At 40.0% G+C, this 16,701-nt stretch overlaps 2 protein-coding genes across 2 annotated transcripts; both read right to left on the bottom strand.

Moving 5' to 3' along the window:
• Positions 1–316: 316 nt before the first annotated feature.
• On the bottom strand, positions 317–4,061 carry asb13a.1 (ankyrin repeat and SOCS box containing 13a, tandem duplicate 1). Its single transcript, XM_068307203.1, has 6 exons — positions 3,997–4,061; positions 2,974–3,161; positions 2,624–2,780; positions 2,401–2,535; positions 1,159–1,350; positions 317–1,076 (listed from the first exon to the last, which is right to left on the bottom strand). Exons 1-6 carry the CDS (start codon positions 4,037–4,039, stop codon positions 928–930), a joined length of 864 nt encoding a protein of 287 aa, XP_068163304.1. The 5' UTR covers positions 4,040–4,061; the 3' UTR covers positions 317–927.
• Positions 4,062–4,743: 682 nt separating this feature from the next.
• On the bottom strand, positions 4,744–16,494 carry gdi2 (GDP dissociation inhibitor 2). Its single transcript, XM_068306524.1, has 10 exons — positions 16,360–16,494; positions 10,432–10,539; positions 8,978–9,077; positions 8,658–8,792; positions 8,213–8,411; positions 7,973–8,104; positions 7,151–7,250; positions 6,816–6,987; positions 6,381–6,580; positions 4,744–5,737 (listed from the first exon to the last, which is right to left on the bottom strand). Exons 1-10 carry the CDS (start codon positions 16,402–16,404, stop codon positions 5,591–5,593), a joined length of 1,338 nt encoding a protein of 445 aa, XP_068162625.1. The 5' UTR covers positions 16,405–16,494; the 3' UTR covers positions 4,744–5,590.
• Positions 16,495–16,701: the final 207 nt, after the last annotated feature.

Genomic DNA, 16,701 nt, shown 5'->3' with positions numbered 1-16,701 from the left:
GTGCATTACGGAGGAGTACACATGTAATAACAACCACTATACTGTAATAGTTAGCGGGTCGAGTCCGCTTTTGAACATGGCGGAAGTCCAAACGTCGACCAATGACGAGAAGGCGCTCGTGGCGGAAGTCAATTATGGACATATATGGTCATAGTCCGGAAGTTCGAGCCTTGGTACTTCAATACTGTATTAGAAGGACTTTGTTATAGTTATATAGCAGTTTATGAAATTTCAATCAATTGATTAACTACCAATAACCTTTCAGTTCAATCAATGGACGTTTATTGATATAATAATATGTCATAATGATATAATCGTGAGAGCCTGTCAATAGAACACAGCTACAGAGATTTCATTTTCACATTTTTGATTACATTTTTTTTGCAATTCAAAATAATGATATTCAAGTAGCCATTATGTAAATACTGGAAAACACTCCCATAGAGTGTAACTTTAATCCCCTTTGATCCAACGTTACTCAGCTGATGCACATCAACATTTGTGGATGTATTCTTTTAAAATGTTTAAAATAAAAATATCATTATTATCATTAAAAACATCTTTTTTTATACATGACTAATTGAATCAACGTCTTGCAGATGGCTAACCACATAATATTGTACATTTTCATAGAGAATAAAGGACAAAAAAAACCACACTTTCCATTAATTAGACCTCTGAATCTAGAAAGGACTAGTTTTAAAGGACAAATAATAAATTATTTTAATTATACATCTCGGGATTTTTTGATAACAAATTACTTCAAATCTTTCATATTTAGAGTTTATAATGGCTTAACAGAACGATTGGCTCCAACAGACAGCAAAATTTAAATAGGACTAGTGATTGGTTATATTGTCCCTGTTATTCTAGCAATGTGGTTGATAAGATATATTTATAAAGCAGATTTTAATGTCAATTTGTGTGTCACTTTAGCGATGTAGGATGATCACTGTACTGGAGGTAGCTGTGGATGCGGTGGGAAATATCCATCTGACTTAAGACATCTGAGGCTCTGGTCCCCAGCATCATCCTCACGGTGATTCTACAAAGCTGCTGCAGACTCAGAGGACAACCTGTTGAAATGAAAATGTTTTAATTAGCCAAGTTAACAGGAACAGACCTCTGGTAGCTCACCGCAGCAGTGCATAAACTCACTCTCATAAAACGTAAGGCAGGAGTGTGCAGGAGATGTTGGAGTTGTGTAGTCTACAGCCTTTTTTCCCACGTTGTCGCTGGCATACACACGAGCACCATACTCCACCAACAGCTCGATCATGGCCACCATATCGACCCGTGCTGCATGATGCAAAGCTGTGTCATGGAACTTAACCGAATTCACATTGGCACCTGCAACAAGATGTGAAACATATTTATTATTATTCACTCATGCATTCGTCTTCATGACCCACTTGTTCTGCTGTTGCAAGTCGAAGGTGCCTATCCCAGTTGGCAGGGGGCGTGTCACTGTGAAAGAACTCTTGCATCGTGCCTGTGCCCAAGAAGAGATGCCCCGCTGAGCTCAATGACTACCAAACGGTCGCTCTTACTTCCCACATGATGGAGACCCTGGAGCGACTGGTCCTGGAGCTCATGCATCCCCAGGTGCAGGGCGTGATGGACCCTCTGCGCTTCACCTATCAAGCCCAAGTTGGGGTTGGATGACGCCATCCTGTACCTCCTCCACCGTGCACTGACCTTCCTGGACGTCGAGAGCTGTGCCTTCAGGGTGCTCTTCTTGGACTCGAGCTTCTTCATTACCATCCAGTCCCGGCTCCTGCTGGAGAAACTGGCTTCCGTGGAGGTGCACCCCTTCCTCGTGAGCTGGATCACCAGACCCCAGCATGGTTTTGTGGAAAACTCCTTGTCATCAGTGGTAACCAGCAGTATGGGGGCGCCACAGGGGACAGTGCTCTCCCTCTGTTCTTCACCCTCTACACCACAGACTTCCAGTATAACTCAACTACATTCTACAGTGCTTCAATGACACTGTCATTGTGGCATGTATCAGGGAGGGGGAGACATCGGCAGTGGACTCCGTGCAGGGGAAAGAGGTGGGGTACAGCCTGGATACGATGCCAGTTCATTGCAGGGCCACACAAAACACAAACAACCACTTATGCACACATCTACTAAAGATTTAGATTGACCTATTCACTTAAGCTGCATGTTTTTGGTGGTGGGAGGAAACCGTAGAACCAGGAGAAAACCCATGTAGACACAGGAAGCACATACAGAGTCCAAACAGAAAAGACTCAAACCGGGAACCTTGTTGCTGTGAGACAACAGTGCTACACCACCCTCCCGCTACCCTTGCGGAAAGACAATCTCCCAGCTGTGGACAAAAACAAAATGGAGCATAGCTGGTGCAAAGGGCGGCCACATATTCTTCACACTGACCTGCGTGGAGCAGCTCCTTGACACAGTCCACATGTCCTTTAGCACATGCGATGTGAAGGGGTGGACCAAAGTGGACGTCATATGCCTCCAGCTGAGCACCGCTGGCTATCATCAACTTGACTATCTCAATATTACCTGTGAGAAAGGTAGATTTTTTTTCTTTAACTGATGTCTAATTAGGTATGACTAGCTGACTGGTGACTTATTGCTGCTGAAGGTAAACCTTTTATGCAGGCTTCATGGAGAGGTGAGGCCGTGAGGGCTGTGAGAGACGGATTCACTTTGGCTCCATAGTCTAAAAGCAACTTGACACACTCCACGCTGCCAGAAGCACAGGCGTTACACAATGGAGTACTGCCATGGATTGTCCGTACATCCACCTGGAAGAACCACAGCAAAAAATTCCAGTTTAATGTTTTCCCACCCTTTTAAGGGCATATTTAAAATGAGAAAAAGTGAAGAGAACTATTTAAGACAATCAGAGTAGCTAGTGGTACAATATATACTCTATTTTGCATTTCATTTTTTTTAATAGCTGAGAGCTGGATGGCAGCACATGTAGGTTCATCTCACCTGGGCTCCAGCCTCCAGCAGCAGCCTGGCGCAGTTAGGATGAGCTTGTATGCAGGCTTCGTGGAGTGGAGTGATGTTGTCCACTGTCACCATGTTGACCGATGCTCCGCTGTCAATCAGCTGTTTGAGCTGCAGGGTCCTGCCATGGGAAGCTGCCTCATGCAAGGCTGTACGGTCTGCCCAGAAACCTTAAACACAGTAACATATAAACAGCACTTCAACATTGTAGTCAGATGCAATAGTATATAACTAACATTCTATATTGGGTTTACTGATGGATATTGACCAAATACTCCATCCACGATTGTTATAACCAAATTACACAAGAATGATGGTGCTTTTTTAATGTATAATGTTATTTATCAGTAAACATTGTCAAGATTAATGTAATTTCCAGACTATTGCGTGCACCTGAATATAAGCAGCACCAACTTTTAAAAGAAAAACTTTGTACATATTGTAACACCCCTGGTGTGGTCTAATGGTGGACAAAGATGACACCCAAGACACTTTCTTTAGCAGGCTTTTTTCGGCTTCCTGCCACAACCACCATAACTCAGAACTCTCCTGTCGGTTCCTGCTCGCTGCTTGTTCACTCACTCACTTAACAGTCACTTAAAGAGGTAAAATGCAAATTTCCTTTGTGTACACAAATTAGTTTTTTTGTGGTAGAATGGTTATTTAACTTGTTTTCTTTCATTTATTATAGACAGACTACCACTGCTGTTTTGTTTCCATTGTTTCATTCCTTTTTGGGGGGGTTTATCTTGTTTGATTGGTTAGTTTAGTTTGTTCTTTTGTTTTTTAATTAGTTCAGTATTATTTTCCTCTGATATTAAATGGACTCTATTGGCTTGGCTTTGATTTATCCTTCTCCCAGACAATAATACTGTACTTGACTGTGGCAACGGTCCTGTTGGTTTTTAACACTTTTTTTTTTTTAAATTGTCTGCAATTATTCTCTGCAATCTAGTGATCGTTAACATTTTCTGCTGTTGGTTGTTGTAAAAATGAACAACTCACCAATGTCGCAAAGGAAAGAACGGCGCGCAGCTGTCATCTCCATGTTTCACCGGTAAACAAGTCGGACCGCACTTGTTTTTTTAAATTATCTTTATTGACAACAAATACATTTACAAACATCTACTCCACCTACTGGAGAGTTAAAGTAAGTCACCGTAATATTGAACGATTATAGACTGTAACTACTGTACTGTATATTCGGGGGAAAAACAAATTTTAATAAAAAATAAGACGAACCTTTCTGTTCGATCTATTTCGAACAGAAATAATAAACACAATAGTCTTATTGCTTGTTTTGCAGTTTAAAAATATTAAGATGTTATACTGTAGTTTAAAAATTCATATAAAAACCTGTAGGGTTTGGAAAACTTTTGATATTTGTGACATCCAGCGTACATAATAAATTTACAATGACGTATTATGTATTATCTCGTTTTGTGTTCAAAATGTTTTGCATTAACTTTTTCCAGAGTACTGTGAAAAGTAAAATATATGCAGTCAAGATTCTGGTTGTTTTATATAAAAATTAATTCAAGCTTTTTAATATTCTATCCTACCCTGGGATCTGGGCGTTGTTGGTCATATCAGGATAGAATCCAGGGATGATTCTTATTCAGCCTCACCATTAACAAAATTCTGCTGTGGGTCTATGTCTCTGTTGCACATTTCCACCAGTACATTAAAATCAAGATTTGATTCAAGGTCAAACTCTACAGGGAAGAAAAAAAAGAATCAAACAATTCAGGGTTCTGACAAAGTTGTTTTTACTTTTCATTCAAGAAATCAAGCTCAAGATGTAATAAAGTTGTTAACAGTGGATATGAAAGAGCTCTCATCAGTTCAATACTGCTGTACACATTTGGTCCTTGAGCTACCAGTCAGCCACATCTTCCATTAATCTGTTCGTGCTCTCAGATCATCTCTCTTTGCATAAAATAACTAATACATCTCTTCTGCTGCATTTAAGTAAACTAACTGTTAACCAGGTTCAGGTGGTTTATTTGTGGAAAATGGTCACAATATGGCTTGTCTTACAGTACAGATATGGCTGTGCTGAGTATTCAACAAGGGCTTCTAAACACAAACACCAAGACCTCTCACCACTTTAATTCCAATGAGTGTGACAGCCGAGGTGCCACCTCACATAATTGTGTGCACTTTTATGCTTCAAAGACACCAAGCTACCCACCCATATGATTTAAGACACACCAAACAGTGACCCCTGTAAATACCTGCAAAGACAAATTAAATTTTTATACAATGGCAAAAATTGGACTGCACAGCCTCAGAGATCCTGTTATTATGAATATCAATAGATTTGGCATCTTTGGATTCTGAATTGTCTTTATTTGATGACCCAGAACAAATCTGGGTTGTATTTATTGGTATAAGTGCAAGAAACATCTGAGATTTGAAAACTTCCTCCCTGAACCCTTTCCAACAACACTATGTGATATGTCTATATATTTATAATGATCTTCCTCAGTAGGCAATCCATATGCGTGATCATCAACCAGCCCACTGGTGTATTCATTTCTCTTTAGGCTTTCTATTTCAGCTGTCGGTAACGTCATCTGATAAACTGAGGCCGGATCTACACGTCACCAACGATGTCCAGCCTCGTGCGCTCCATGTCAGCAAAGTCCAAGTCTACACCCATCATCCTCTTGTAGATGGACTTGATGTCGTCACAGGTCGTCTCAAAGTGAGTCGTAGCATCGTATGAACGAGAGATGAAAATCTACAAATGAAAACAAGAGGGGTTAACAAGACTTGCAAATCAAGTTCTCTCAGTACACACAGGAAATAAACAGAAGATTAGAAATCATGGGTCTGATTATTAAATGATGGCTAAAGGGCAGAAGTGTTGTTCCCACTGTAAAGATACAGTAATCGCTCGCGCATTCACGCATCAACACGCGCAGCTTCACCTCATTGCTGATTTTTATGCAGTCAGCGTGATTCCGTACACACATTCTATTGGCTGATGGCATCCGGAAGTACAGTACATTCCATGAGTCTCGGAACGCAGCGCATCTCCATGAGACACAAAAGTGCTTTAAACAGTCGATAAGAGTGTGGGAAAAGGTCATACAGATAGATGGTGGTTTAATATCGTTATGGGGATAAACGTTTAAATTACTGTAAATAATAGTTTGGCGCTTTATCTCAGAATTCTGTTTTTGCGAGTGGTTCCTGGAATGCACTAACTGTGAGTAACGAAGGATTACTGTATATGCATTTTCTTTAAAATGAAGTTCTACAACATTCTACTACATGCAACATTACTTGAAAGTGAATTGAAACAAACTGCTCCTCAAATGAGGGGAAAAAAGACGTTTGTGCTGGTTAAAACTTGATCCATGTCATCATGCTGATCATACTTTGCTGTCAGTGCCCATGTCAGTGGGCTTATACAGGTCACTGATGCTGATAAACTTTTGCTCAATGGGCTCCAGGAGCTTCAAGGGCACTTGGATCTCTTCCTCTGGCTTGCTTGTCTCCACTGTGGTGCTGACGATGGCAACGTATTTCCCCTTTGCTGCCACACAGTGAGCAAAAGAGATCATGCAAATGTAGATATCTAGAAAGAGGAAAAGCAAAGTTATTGTACTGTGGTTTTTCTGTGGATGTGCAGCACAGCAATGCAAGTTCTGCTTACACGTAAAACATATTTCTGTTGGTGATCACCGCTAATTTAAGATGAAAAAAAAAATTTATTCTAGCTTTCTTTCACCACAATGCTATCCTTGCTGTCTTAAATTTAAGATGCATATCAAGCATTATTAAATGCTCTACAGTCTAACTGATCTGCTCACCATGCTTCCTATTCAGCTGCTCCTGGGGGATGATGATCTGGCAGGACTCGACGTTGCCAGTGTTGTTAATGGGGTGGCTCAAAATGCAGATGGCTCGGATCACCTGACCAGTTTTTTCGACACCATCCATAAAGTAGCTGGGATCACAGATCAGCTGTTTGCAGCGGGCGAGCTACAATGGGAACAAAGTTCATTCATAAAGAAATGGAATAACACAACAGGTGACTACAGACCAGATTAACATGCGTGTGGTGGCTCATAAACTGATGCTCCAATGTTCACAATTTAAAACAATTACAGGGAAATTGCATACATCATAGTCAATAACAGCTCACCTCTCCTTCAGACCTGACTCCCACCACTTTCCCATTCTCCACCACAATCTCCTCTATGGGTTTGTTCAACATGTACGTCCCACCATAGATCGCACTCAGCCTGCAATTGAAACAATGCAAGATTTTCCAATAAAAATCTGTGTTCTGATGGCCCACAATCCTCTGAGGTCTGAGAAATTCAGACAACATGTGGGTCTGTGTGATCTTTTAGCGTGGCCTTATCATAAGGGCAAACGCTTTATAAGAAAACACATCTCATTCCTTTTTAATACGCATATTAGCATCAGTAACAAAGACATTCTCATACTAACAGAAGCTAAAAGGCATCTTTTAAGTATTTCTTCATTGCCACTATTTTAAAAGGTAATTGCCATGGTAGTAACTGATGCAAAAATAAGTTTGCCTGTTGTCTTATCTTGAATCTACAAATGCGGTTAAAAAAACATGTGTCACAACCACCATGAGCCTCCAGGATGAAATATACTGATTCTTCTGTTCAAGGAAATAGGTTCTGTGACAATCTTCAGGTTTATTTTAGCAATCCTTCAGAATCTGAGGCCTTGTACTTTTATAAACAAGTGTCTGACAAATATAGTAGGAACACTGTTGTAATTACTTGAATCATTGAACAAAACTTAACCAATAAAAAATCCCTGAGAATAGTTACATGAATAAATATTCAAACATCAACTACTACAATGGATAACAAGAAGAGCCTTAGTTGCAGTCTTAGAATGAATCAGAGCCATCACAGTTGACACTCATTCCGAAGGTATGACAGTTAGAACTAATATTAGGTACTTGCACACAGGAGTTTCTTACCTGGCAAAACCTTGTGGGAGTTCCCCAAGGCCGTACAGGGGGTATAGGTATGGACTTTTGCCATATCTGGCCAGAGACTCAGTGTAAAGCTTGATCTTGTTTATTGTCTCAATGCAGCTACGATCCAGGTACCTGGGGAGAGCAGGGGGACCCATTTAACACGCAAAACACTGTGCAACTGAAAAAGGAACAACTTTCTACAAAAGTAGCATTCATAATACAACTAGTGGGAATACTGACTCATCTGTGCGATAAAGGGCAAGGGCGTGCCCAGTGAATTCCTGAACTTCACGGCTGAGGCCAAATTTTTTGTACAGGTCCCTCATTGTCGTCTTTATGGGGTCAACATCTTGCTTGGTCTTGGGGTTGCACTCATCAAAATGGGCAATAAATTGCAGGAAACCCTTGAAGCGTCGCTTCTCCAGTAACCCCATCAAATCTTTGGAAGACAGAAAAGCAAAGAGAGTAAGTGAATCCTTGCAATAGCAACATCCATCCAGTCAAACACGAGCTTTACAATGTCAATGCTACATACAATGATGGCGCAAAATGCAACAGACAAGTAAAAAATGGTACGCGAGTGTGTTTCAAATGAAATAAAGACATTTCCTAGATGGATTCAAGCCATTTAATCGTTATGAAAACACCTGCTTAGCCATTTCCACTGCATCCTCACGTAACTTACTTGACGACAGAGCCTCGGTTTCTGTACAAGGGACTTTGTAGACTTTGCCACCCTTGTACACAAAACTGCCTTCTACAACTTTAAATTCCAGATAGCGAGTCACCTGTGCGAGCAGCAGTATGCTGACCAGCTGACCTGAGAAAAGACACAAAGGGGCTCAGAAGGACTTCATTCAAATTTAGATATTATCACAACCTTGTGATGCAGCGTTTGTTCACTTTCAACACAAATTTGTTGCTCACTCTGCAGCAAAAAGTCAAGAGTTTTTTAATATCGAGCTACAGACACATTTAATATTCAGGTGGGTGATCCAAATATACCATTGGCCATTAGGAATTTAGGGATGAGGTCCACATTCCAATCCCGGCCCTTTCCCAGCGACTCAGGAGGTTTGCCAGGAAGCTTAAAGCGCTTGTAGAGCTGTAACCAGAACACAGAACGAAAACTCAAGACAGACACCAGGAGAGCTTAAAAAGTCAACAAACCCACAATGGTTCACACATCAAAGTCTGTTCAGTGTTTCCACCAACATAATAATTTCAAATATTTTAATCCAGAAATGTAAAAAACCACTGGCAAAGACTCACAGATTCCATCATCATAGAGCAGTGGTTCTTAACCTGGGTTCAATCGAACCCGAGGGGTTTGGTGAGTCGGTGTCAGGGGTTCGGCGGACACTGAGGTCAAGACAAAACACCCGACACGATGTGTCGAGTGTTTTTGCCGAACATACACGAATCACTGTGTACGTTTGACACATGTCAATTCGTGATGACACGCCCCCCTTAACCATCACTGGCTGCAGGTGATCACGCTACATCCATTAGCCCTCAGGAAGGAGATACAAGGTATCACCTTTCAAGACAGACTAAAGAAGTCCTTTGTCCATCAATCCACTTTAATGCTCAACCGGAGCAAAACCGGAGATAGGCTGAGTGGAGGACAAGTGCTCTCGACTACTATGTTTCCATGTTGTCAATATGTGTCATGTCAATGTAAGTGATATGTGTGTGATGTATGTTCTTCTTTGTTGCATAAAACGGCTGCTGGGTTGCAAGACAAATTTCAGCACTGCTGACAAATTCATGTTATGTTTTATGTTATGTTAATATTTTAATTCATAGTAACTATGTTGAGCAAAAAAAGACAGTGGTCAGACAAATATGTGCAACGTGAATTTACATGTACTGTATAACAGATCGTGATGGGAGTCAGCGTTCTGCATGAATTGCAATGTCAAGTTGAGCAACTCGCAAAAACAAAGGAACACTTCCTTAAGCTGCATGGAAAACAAAAGAAACAGACTTTGCTGTGAAAACGACAAGAGTAGCACTTGCCAAGGTGAAGCCATGCATATCTGAACTGGTCTCTCAATAACAACAGCAGAAGTCACACTGATTTACAGGTAGGCAATTTCATGTGAGTTCATGCACTGTCTTGGTTTTGTTCTTTGAAAAAGGTGACCTCAATGCACAATTCATTAAATACACCAGTAAAACATGTACTTATGTCTTAAATTTGAAAAAAATAATAATATTTTTTTAACTAAAGAAGGGTTCGGTGAGTGAGCATATGAAACCGGCAGGGTTAGGTACCTCAAACAAGGTTAAGAACCTCTGTCATAGACCAATAGACATCAGATAAATAACTGTGTCATAACCTAAAAGCTTTTGATCAATGGACTTGGTTATGACCCCTAATATCTACTGTACATGTCAGTGTGACCCCAGCAGCAGTACATTGTTATATCAGATGGACAACAAAAAGATCTCACCTCTTCCAGAGGCGTGATGGAGGCACTCTCAGCGCCGTAGTAGGAATTGCGGTCCATGTGCAAAACCTTTTTACCCTTCACTGACATGATGCCAGATAAAATGCATTCCTGTTGGGAGAAAACACAACACAGAAGGAATCAGTGTTTCCATCTCCTTTTAAAAAATACTGCCTTCTCTGCACAATCATTGGATTAATTATACAGATGACTCCCTGAATCTGTTCAAAACATTGAACAAGTCTTTACAAGGTAAAAAACATTTCTAACAAGAGGATTAAAGCTTAACTTTCAAAATAAATGGATGAATGTTGTCCCTGTATGACCTGACTGTCACTTATCCTCTGAACTGTACAGTAAGTTGGTTTGAATGCATGCTGGTCTGCAGGAAGACAGCAAAGCTCACATGCCACTGCTCACAGGATGAACACAATATTCACGTGTCTTTAGATTATTTAACAATTATGAAGATGGTTTTTTCCCCCTGACCCCAATAAAGTAGTATCTAAATTCAGTCTACCAATTCTATTCATGAATGTACAATCTAAACGGAAAAATCTAAACAACCTACATAATGAGAGTATCTAAACTTAACACTAAAAAAGGCTTCACTACTACATGAAACACAGCTCAAACTTGTACAAAGAATAACAATTTACTCATATAACAAAAATAAATTCATCAGAACTTTGATTGAATCTGTCTGATGGCTGCACTCCTGTTGTATTACATGTCTGGGCTTGCGCTAGCTATTCGCCACTTCGCCATAGGAGAAGTAAATTCCATATGGCTACAAGGTTTTTAGCTTGTGTAGCCACAGTGGTGTTCTTATTTTTAGGAAAAAAAGTCTAAAACTTACAACTTTTTTGGACTCGCGAAAATCCCTGAGCAATAACATAAAACAATAGCATGCCGCTATTTCCGAATGCCAACGCAAATAGCCGGAGTGACCCGGACGCTCCCGATCAGATACACACTCGGGTCATGACCGCCTCTCACCCAATAAAAAAAAAAAAACTAGCGATGTCACTTTAACTCGTTAATTAATTAGGCTGCAAATTAACACGCTACAAAAATTAACGCAATTTATCATGAGTGGCAAGTCAATGTGCAAGCATTTTAAATTTGGCCCATTGAGTGACCCGTGCAGCGGCACGTCACTTCCTACCTGCGCCACTAGTCAAAATGAGAGTGACTGACAACAGAGATGGTTGCGACACAGGAGATTTCATGTATAAAGCACACTTAACCAATAAAAATGTGGATTTCAAATCTTCTCGTCTTGGTGCATTCTATTGATTAGTCAAGCACTACAATTTTGTCATGTCCTAGAATTCAAATTCGTTATTTGGGGGCCTTTAGCAGGTATGAGATTAAAAAGCGATTAATTAGATTAATTAATTACAAATCCTGTAATTATTTTTTTTATCACCTGACAACACTAAAAAAAAAAAAAAAAAAAGGATTCTTTTTTTACAAGCTAAACCCGCGAATTGGTGTACGACAAGGCGAGGACGATCGATTGAAAGAAAAAGAGAATAGAGTGTTTTACAGTAGATTTTGCGTTAAAATTCTAATTGAACAACAAATGGTGAATGCTGAGAGGGGGTAGGAGTGGTGACAGACTGATCAGAAGGTAAATGAAAGATATTATCAATACTTTTTGTAGTCTTAGACTTTTGATCTCTATGACAGGCAGGAATAACCAGCGATGCATGTCATGTGTATTCACCTCGCTTGCCATTTTTCATGCCTTTTTAAATTGAAATGAAAAATTATATTATCGAATTCAAAAAAACAACAACTATGGCATACCAATGGTGTTGTTTAAGTCAAAGTTAAAATGTATTCTAGTCCAAGTAAAACTAACAAGTAAACATTGAGTAATATTTTGTATGACTATCTTAACATAGTGAATACAAGTTTTAAATTGCTGACTCTCACATTTATACCTGCATAAAGTAGAATAGAAATAAAGTGTTAAGCTTGAACTGTTGACTTTAGTGCATTTTTGTAGGTAAACTGAACTGAAGTTTTTGCCCTCAGAATGCACCAGAATGCAGGAAAACCCCATTTTCTAAAAAATTTCCCGTGGGGGGCCCCCTGGACCCCCCCTGTGGGGGGTATCCCTCCCACACACCCTACGATGAGTGTGGTTTTACATTCCCAACAATGGAAAACTTGCATTCACCATGTGAAGATACAGTCATTCAAAATATTACTCAATGTTTACTTGTAAGTTTTACTTGGACCAGAAGACATTTTAACTTTGACTTAGACACTTTGGTTTTAATAAATTTGATTTTTGGTATTACTCAATGTTTACTTGTAAGTTTTACTTACTATTATAGCAAGCCGCTGTTTTGGCCACAGAATGTGGCTTTTTGTGGCTTACTAAATTCTTTTACACGGAGCCACAGTGGCTTAGTCATACTACCTCCTAGTGCAAGCCCAGCATTTCTATTTCTTCCTTTCAGTATAGATATTGCTTCATACTTTACATTGTATGAAAACAGGTAATTGGAGGTTAACACAAGCTATCAAACAATTCAGACAACTGAGTGCAATCACTTTTAGGGGTTAAAACAACTGACCACACCTCAAGAGTTTACTGGTGACAGATATATTTACTTGTTGCTAATATGAGTGGTAATGGCTGCCAACTGCCTGCTGCTGTAACACCACAGTGTTTGACCACCAGAAAGAAATGTCAGGGCTGGACAGCTAAGCTTGTAAAAACATTTTGAAAGACTGGGAGGCAGGATAAGCTTTGTTGTAACGGTCACTCTTTCCAAGTAACATGTGACTGGAGACGACGTGCTGCCAATTAATTAAAAAAAACAAAAAAACAAGTTATGACACAGAGCCATGGGCAGCACAGGCCGTGCTGACAGAGGAAAAAGGCAATCCGTGTACAATCAAGCAAGTAGAAATCAGTCGAAAACATGGTGACCATCAGTTCCAGCTAGATGTCAGGCAGACCACTAGAAGCTAGGCAGCAAAGCCTACAGACAACACTAAACCTGCACTGATCTCTCAGTGACAATACCCCAATCAGACAACAGCTTTGACACTTAACATATATATAGTAAATTTCTTTCAAGACCATGAAATCTGTAGAATTTTAATCCACTTAGCTCACAGGATCAACAGAGCTCTAAATATGCCATAATCTTCAAGGTTTTCTCAGGGGATCTGCTCCTTGCCTCCACTTTTATAGAAGTGTAAACCAAGTATCTTTATTGGTTGTACAAAATGAGACATGAGAAGACATCGACCAACACAGACAACTGTATAGTCCCATATTCTATAAGCTTCAGAAACAACAATTTAGTTATTTTAAAAAAATATTAAAATTAATAATATTGCTGTTTATAACTAAGGAATATCACTCACTGCATATTTATGCAGAATGGTTTAGTATGAAAATAAATTGCAGTTTACCACACTAAACATTTTACTGCCTTCCACGCCTGGTCACACAGCGGATTAAAGGTCAACATTTAAAACATGATTTGCTGACTTCAGACTTCAGAGAAATGATTTTTTTCAAGACTACATGAAAGGTATGTTTTTCTAAGTTGGTTTAACTTTATCAGCAGTGCTCTATTTTTTTACACATGCTAATCTTCCTCTCTCATTGTATTGTGAGTGAAAGCAAACTGGTGCCCCGTCAAAATGATGGATTTTTTTTGAAAACGCAACTTTTGAAAAACGCATCGAAAACGATTGGCGTCCACACAACAGCGTTTTCAAAAAAATCTCCGTCCACACGTAAACACATCAGTGCGTTTTCGAAGACGGCTATAAGCATGCCAAACCTTGTGGTGGCAGTATTGAGTCAGATTTTATCCAATAGGAATCCTCCGTGTTTTATCGTCACAAAATGCCTGTCAGAATGCTGCCATCAACAAGGTTCGTACATCCATCATGTTTGTACACACGGGCCCATAAATATGATGTCACAGCGGTTTTCGTCGCAGGCAAGACGTCAGCGTTTCTAAAAAGTTGCGGACACACCATCCACACAACAACGAAGACCCAGCGTTTTTAAAAAAAATCCACCTAGGCCAGCGTTTTCAAAAAGTTGCGTTTTTGTTCCGGATATCAGCATTGTCGTGTGGACGGAAGGCGTAAACGCAACAAAAAAGATGCGTTTTCAAAAAGCTCTGGCATCGTGTGGACGGGGCCTGTGAGTCTATTTCCTTTCTTTTACACTATTTCCTGCTTTAATGAGAAATAAAAAGTGAACACTACCTTACTTCATACTATAGCATGCATGGTGAAGTGAAAAGAATGTTTTTTTGATTATGGTATACAGTATACTTATCAGTGATATTTTTTCATTCATTAGATGAAAGTTTTGTCCATGGCTAACAGTTTCCACACTTCCACTGGTGATTAAGCATCTGTCACTGACAATGGAGTGACATAGAACCATCACTGCTGTAAATTCCTGAACCCACAACATCCTCAACCCCTGAAACACTTCCTTATTCACTTCACTGTTCTTAAAGAAAAAAAGTTGTACATGTTGTCATACAGGTTATAAAATTGACTCATTGAAGCAAAGTTTAATATTTTATTACCAAGCTACTCTGTGTCATAAATGTACCAAAATCCTTTGGATGGCTTCAGGCTAATGATCTCAATGTTGAGTAATTAAGGATGAAATTAATTAACTTGATATTTTGCATGTTACTATACATTGAAAGATTTTAAGACTGATTAGATATTTTAGAACACCATTATTTGAATAAGAACTGCATGACCGCTTGTCACTATTTTAATTATAGGTTTGCTATTAATAGTCTGTTCAGTGGGCGTGGCAGTGTAATATAACTGGATGCTTTCAGGTTTGAAGCACAGAAGCCACAGATTTGAAAACTGGAACCACAATCAGCTTTAACCTGGACTGTTTGGGGTTTTGCATGCAGGTCTGGACCTCAGTTAGCAGGCTTTCACTTCTCCGGTATTAGAGGAACCAGACCCAAATGGAACTAAACCGGCTGCAGGCTGTCCACTAGTTTAACATCTACTTAACAGAAGTGTATAAGAAATGTGCAGAAGTTGAACAAGTGTGTGTGGCGCATAAGACAGTATCAGCATTCAAACTCAAGGGTTTTCTAGCGCTTCACTTTAACCTGACAACAAGACATAAGGTCCGGCTGCTCCGTGGTTTACCCCACCGTGGGACGCTTACCTCGGATACACAAACCCCACGCGTACGGGGAAACTTATAAATCACCTCCTCTCAACAGGTTGCATCATCTTTATGGGGTTTTTTTGTGTTGCTATTATTACCGAAATTAAACTCCCAAGTTATCAAAAGTTCGTCTACACAATCCCATAATGCAAACAAACCCAACAGTCAGTCCGTTATTTAATACCAATGCAAATGTTGTCTTCTTCTAAAGTTACACAGAGACTGAGAACATGTCAACGGTCTAACATAACCATAGAACGAACTAATGTGTTCGTGGACACGTCGTTACTCAGCTGTTAGCACCAGGCTAATTACTTAGTTGTTAGCGTGTTCTAAGGAGGCTAATGTTAGCAAACTAGTTATCTGCGTTTAGTCTGAATTCTTACTGCCCGGACTGACGCAAAACTTCCAAAAAACCTGTTAAAATTGTTAATTAACTGTTCAATAAGGACTGTTTGAACACTAAGCGATGACAGAAGAAGCAGTTTCAACTTGTGGTTCGTTCATGACTATGTCTCGTTAATCCTTCGCTAACGGCACACGTAGCGTTAGCTAGCTTATTCAGACTCCATTAGCACTCGTTGTCGGTTAGCGGCTAAGCTAGCTACTTAGCGCTAGCCCTGTTAATTAGGCCGGTTAGCCCAACGACCGGGCGGCAACTGCGTTAGCTAACAGGTTGCAAAAAAAGTTCAAAACCTTAGACTTTATTGTTTCCCTTTTCTCACCGTGAGTCCGGTGCCCAGGACGATAACATCGTATTCTTCATTCATTTTTCCAAATTTCGACTTCTCAGTTCGTTGACACCGTGGAAGAACAAAATGGAGACCTGCGGAGCTCGAATTGTGAACGGGTGGTGCCCGGTGGTGTGGCCCGGTGGGGGCGGGGATTCCCAGCTGTCAGTCATTTGGGAGAAGGCGCAAAATGTCTGGTTGAAAAGTTCATAAGCGAAAATATTATGAAAGACATTTAAGGGAGCAGACATTACGAATTTACTTATAAGTAATATAACTTTTATGTGAGCTCTCCCCCCCCCTCCGAAACTATTTGGTATGTCTCATAACTTTTCC

Source organism: Antennarius striatus, chromosome 22 (genome assembly GCF_040054535.1).
Source record: "Antennarius striatus isolate MH-2024 chromosome 22, ASM4005453v1, whole genome shotgun sequence".
NCBI classification, from domain to species: Eukaryota; Metazoa; Chordata; class Actinopteri; order Lophiiformes; family Antennariidae; genus Antennarius; species Antennarius striatus.
The sequence above is the reverse complement of the archived record's forward strand: the minus strand, read 5'-3'. Positions and strand labels throughout refer to the sequence as shown.

Bases quoted from the DNA above. Each gene is read 5' to 3' on its own strand.
- asb13a.1 (XM_068307203.1), bottom strand. From the start codon at position 4,039: ATGGAGATGACAGCTGCGCGCCGTTCTTTCCTTTGCGACATTG. The intron at 3,162-3,996 runs GTGAGTTGTTCA...ACTGTGTTTAAG, and splicing joins TTCTTTCCTTTGCGACATTG to GTTTCTGGGCAGACCGTACA. The intron at 2,536-2,623 runs GTTTACCTTCAG...CCTTTCTCACAG, and splicing joins CCATGAAGCCTGCATAAAAG to GTAATATTGAGATAGTCAAG.
- gdi2 (XM_068306524.1), bottom strand. From the start codon at position 16,404: ATGAATGAAGAATACGATGTTATCGTCCTGGGCACCGGACTCACG. The intron at 7,251-7,972 runs GTAAGAAACTCC...TTTCAATTGCAG, and splicing joins CTCCCACAAGGTTTTGCCAG to GCTGAGTGCGATCTATGGTG. The intron at 5,738-6,380 runs GTATGATCAGCA...TTTCATTTGTAG, and splicing joins ACATGGGCACTGACAGCAAA to ATTTTCATCTCTCGTTCATA.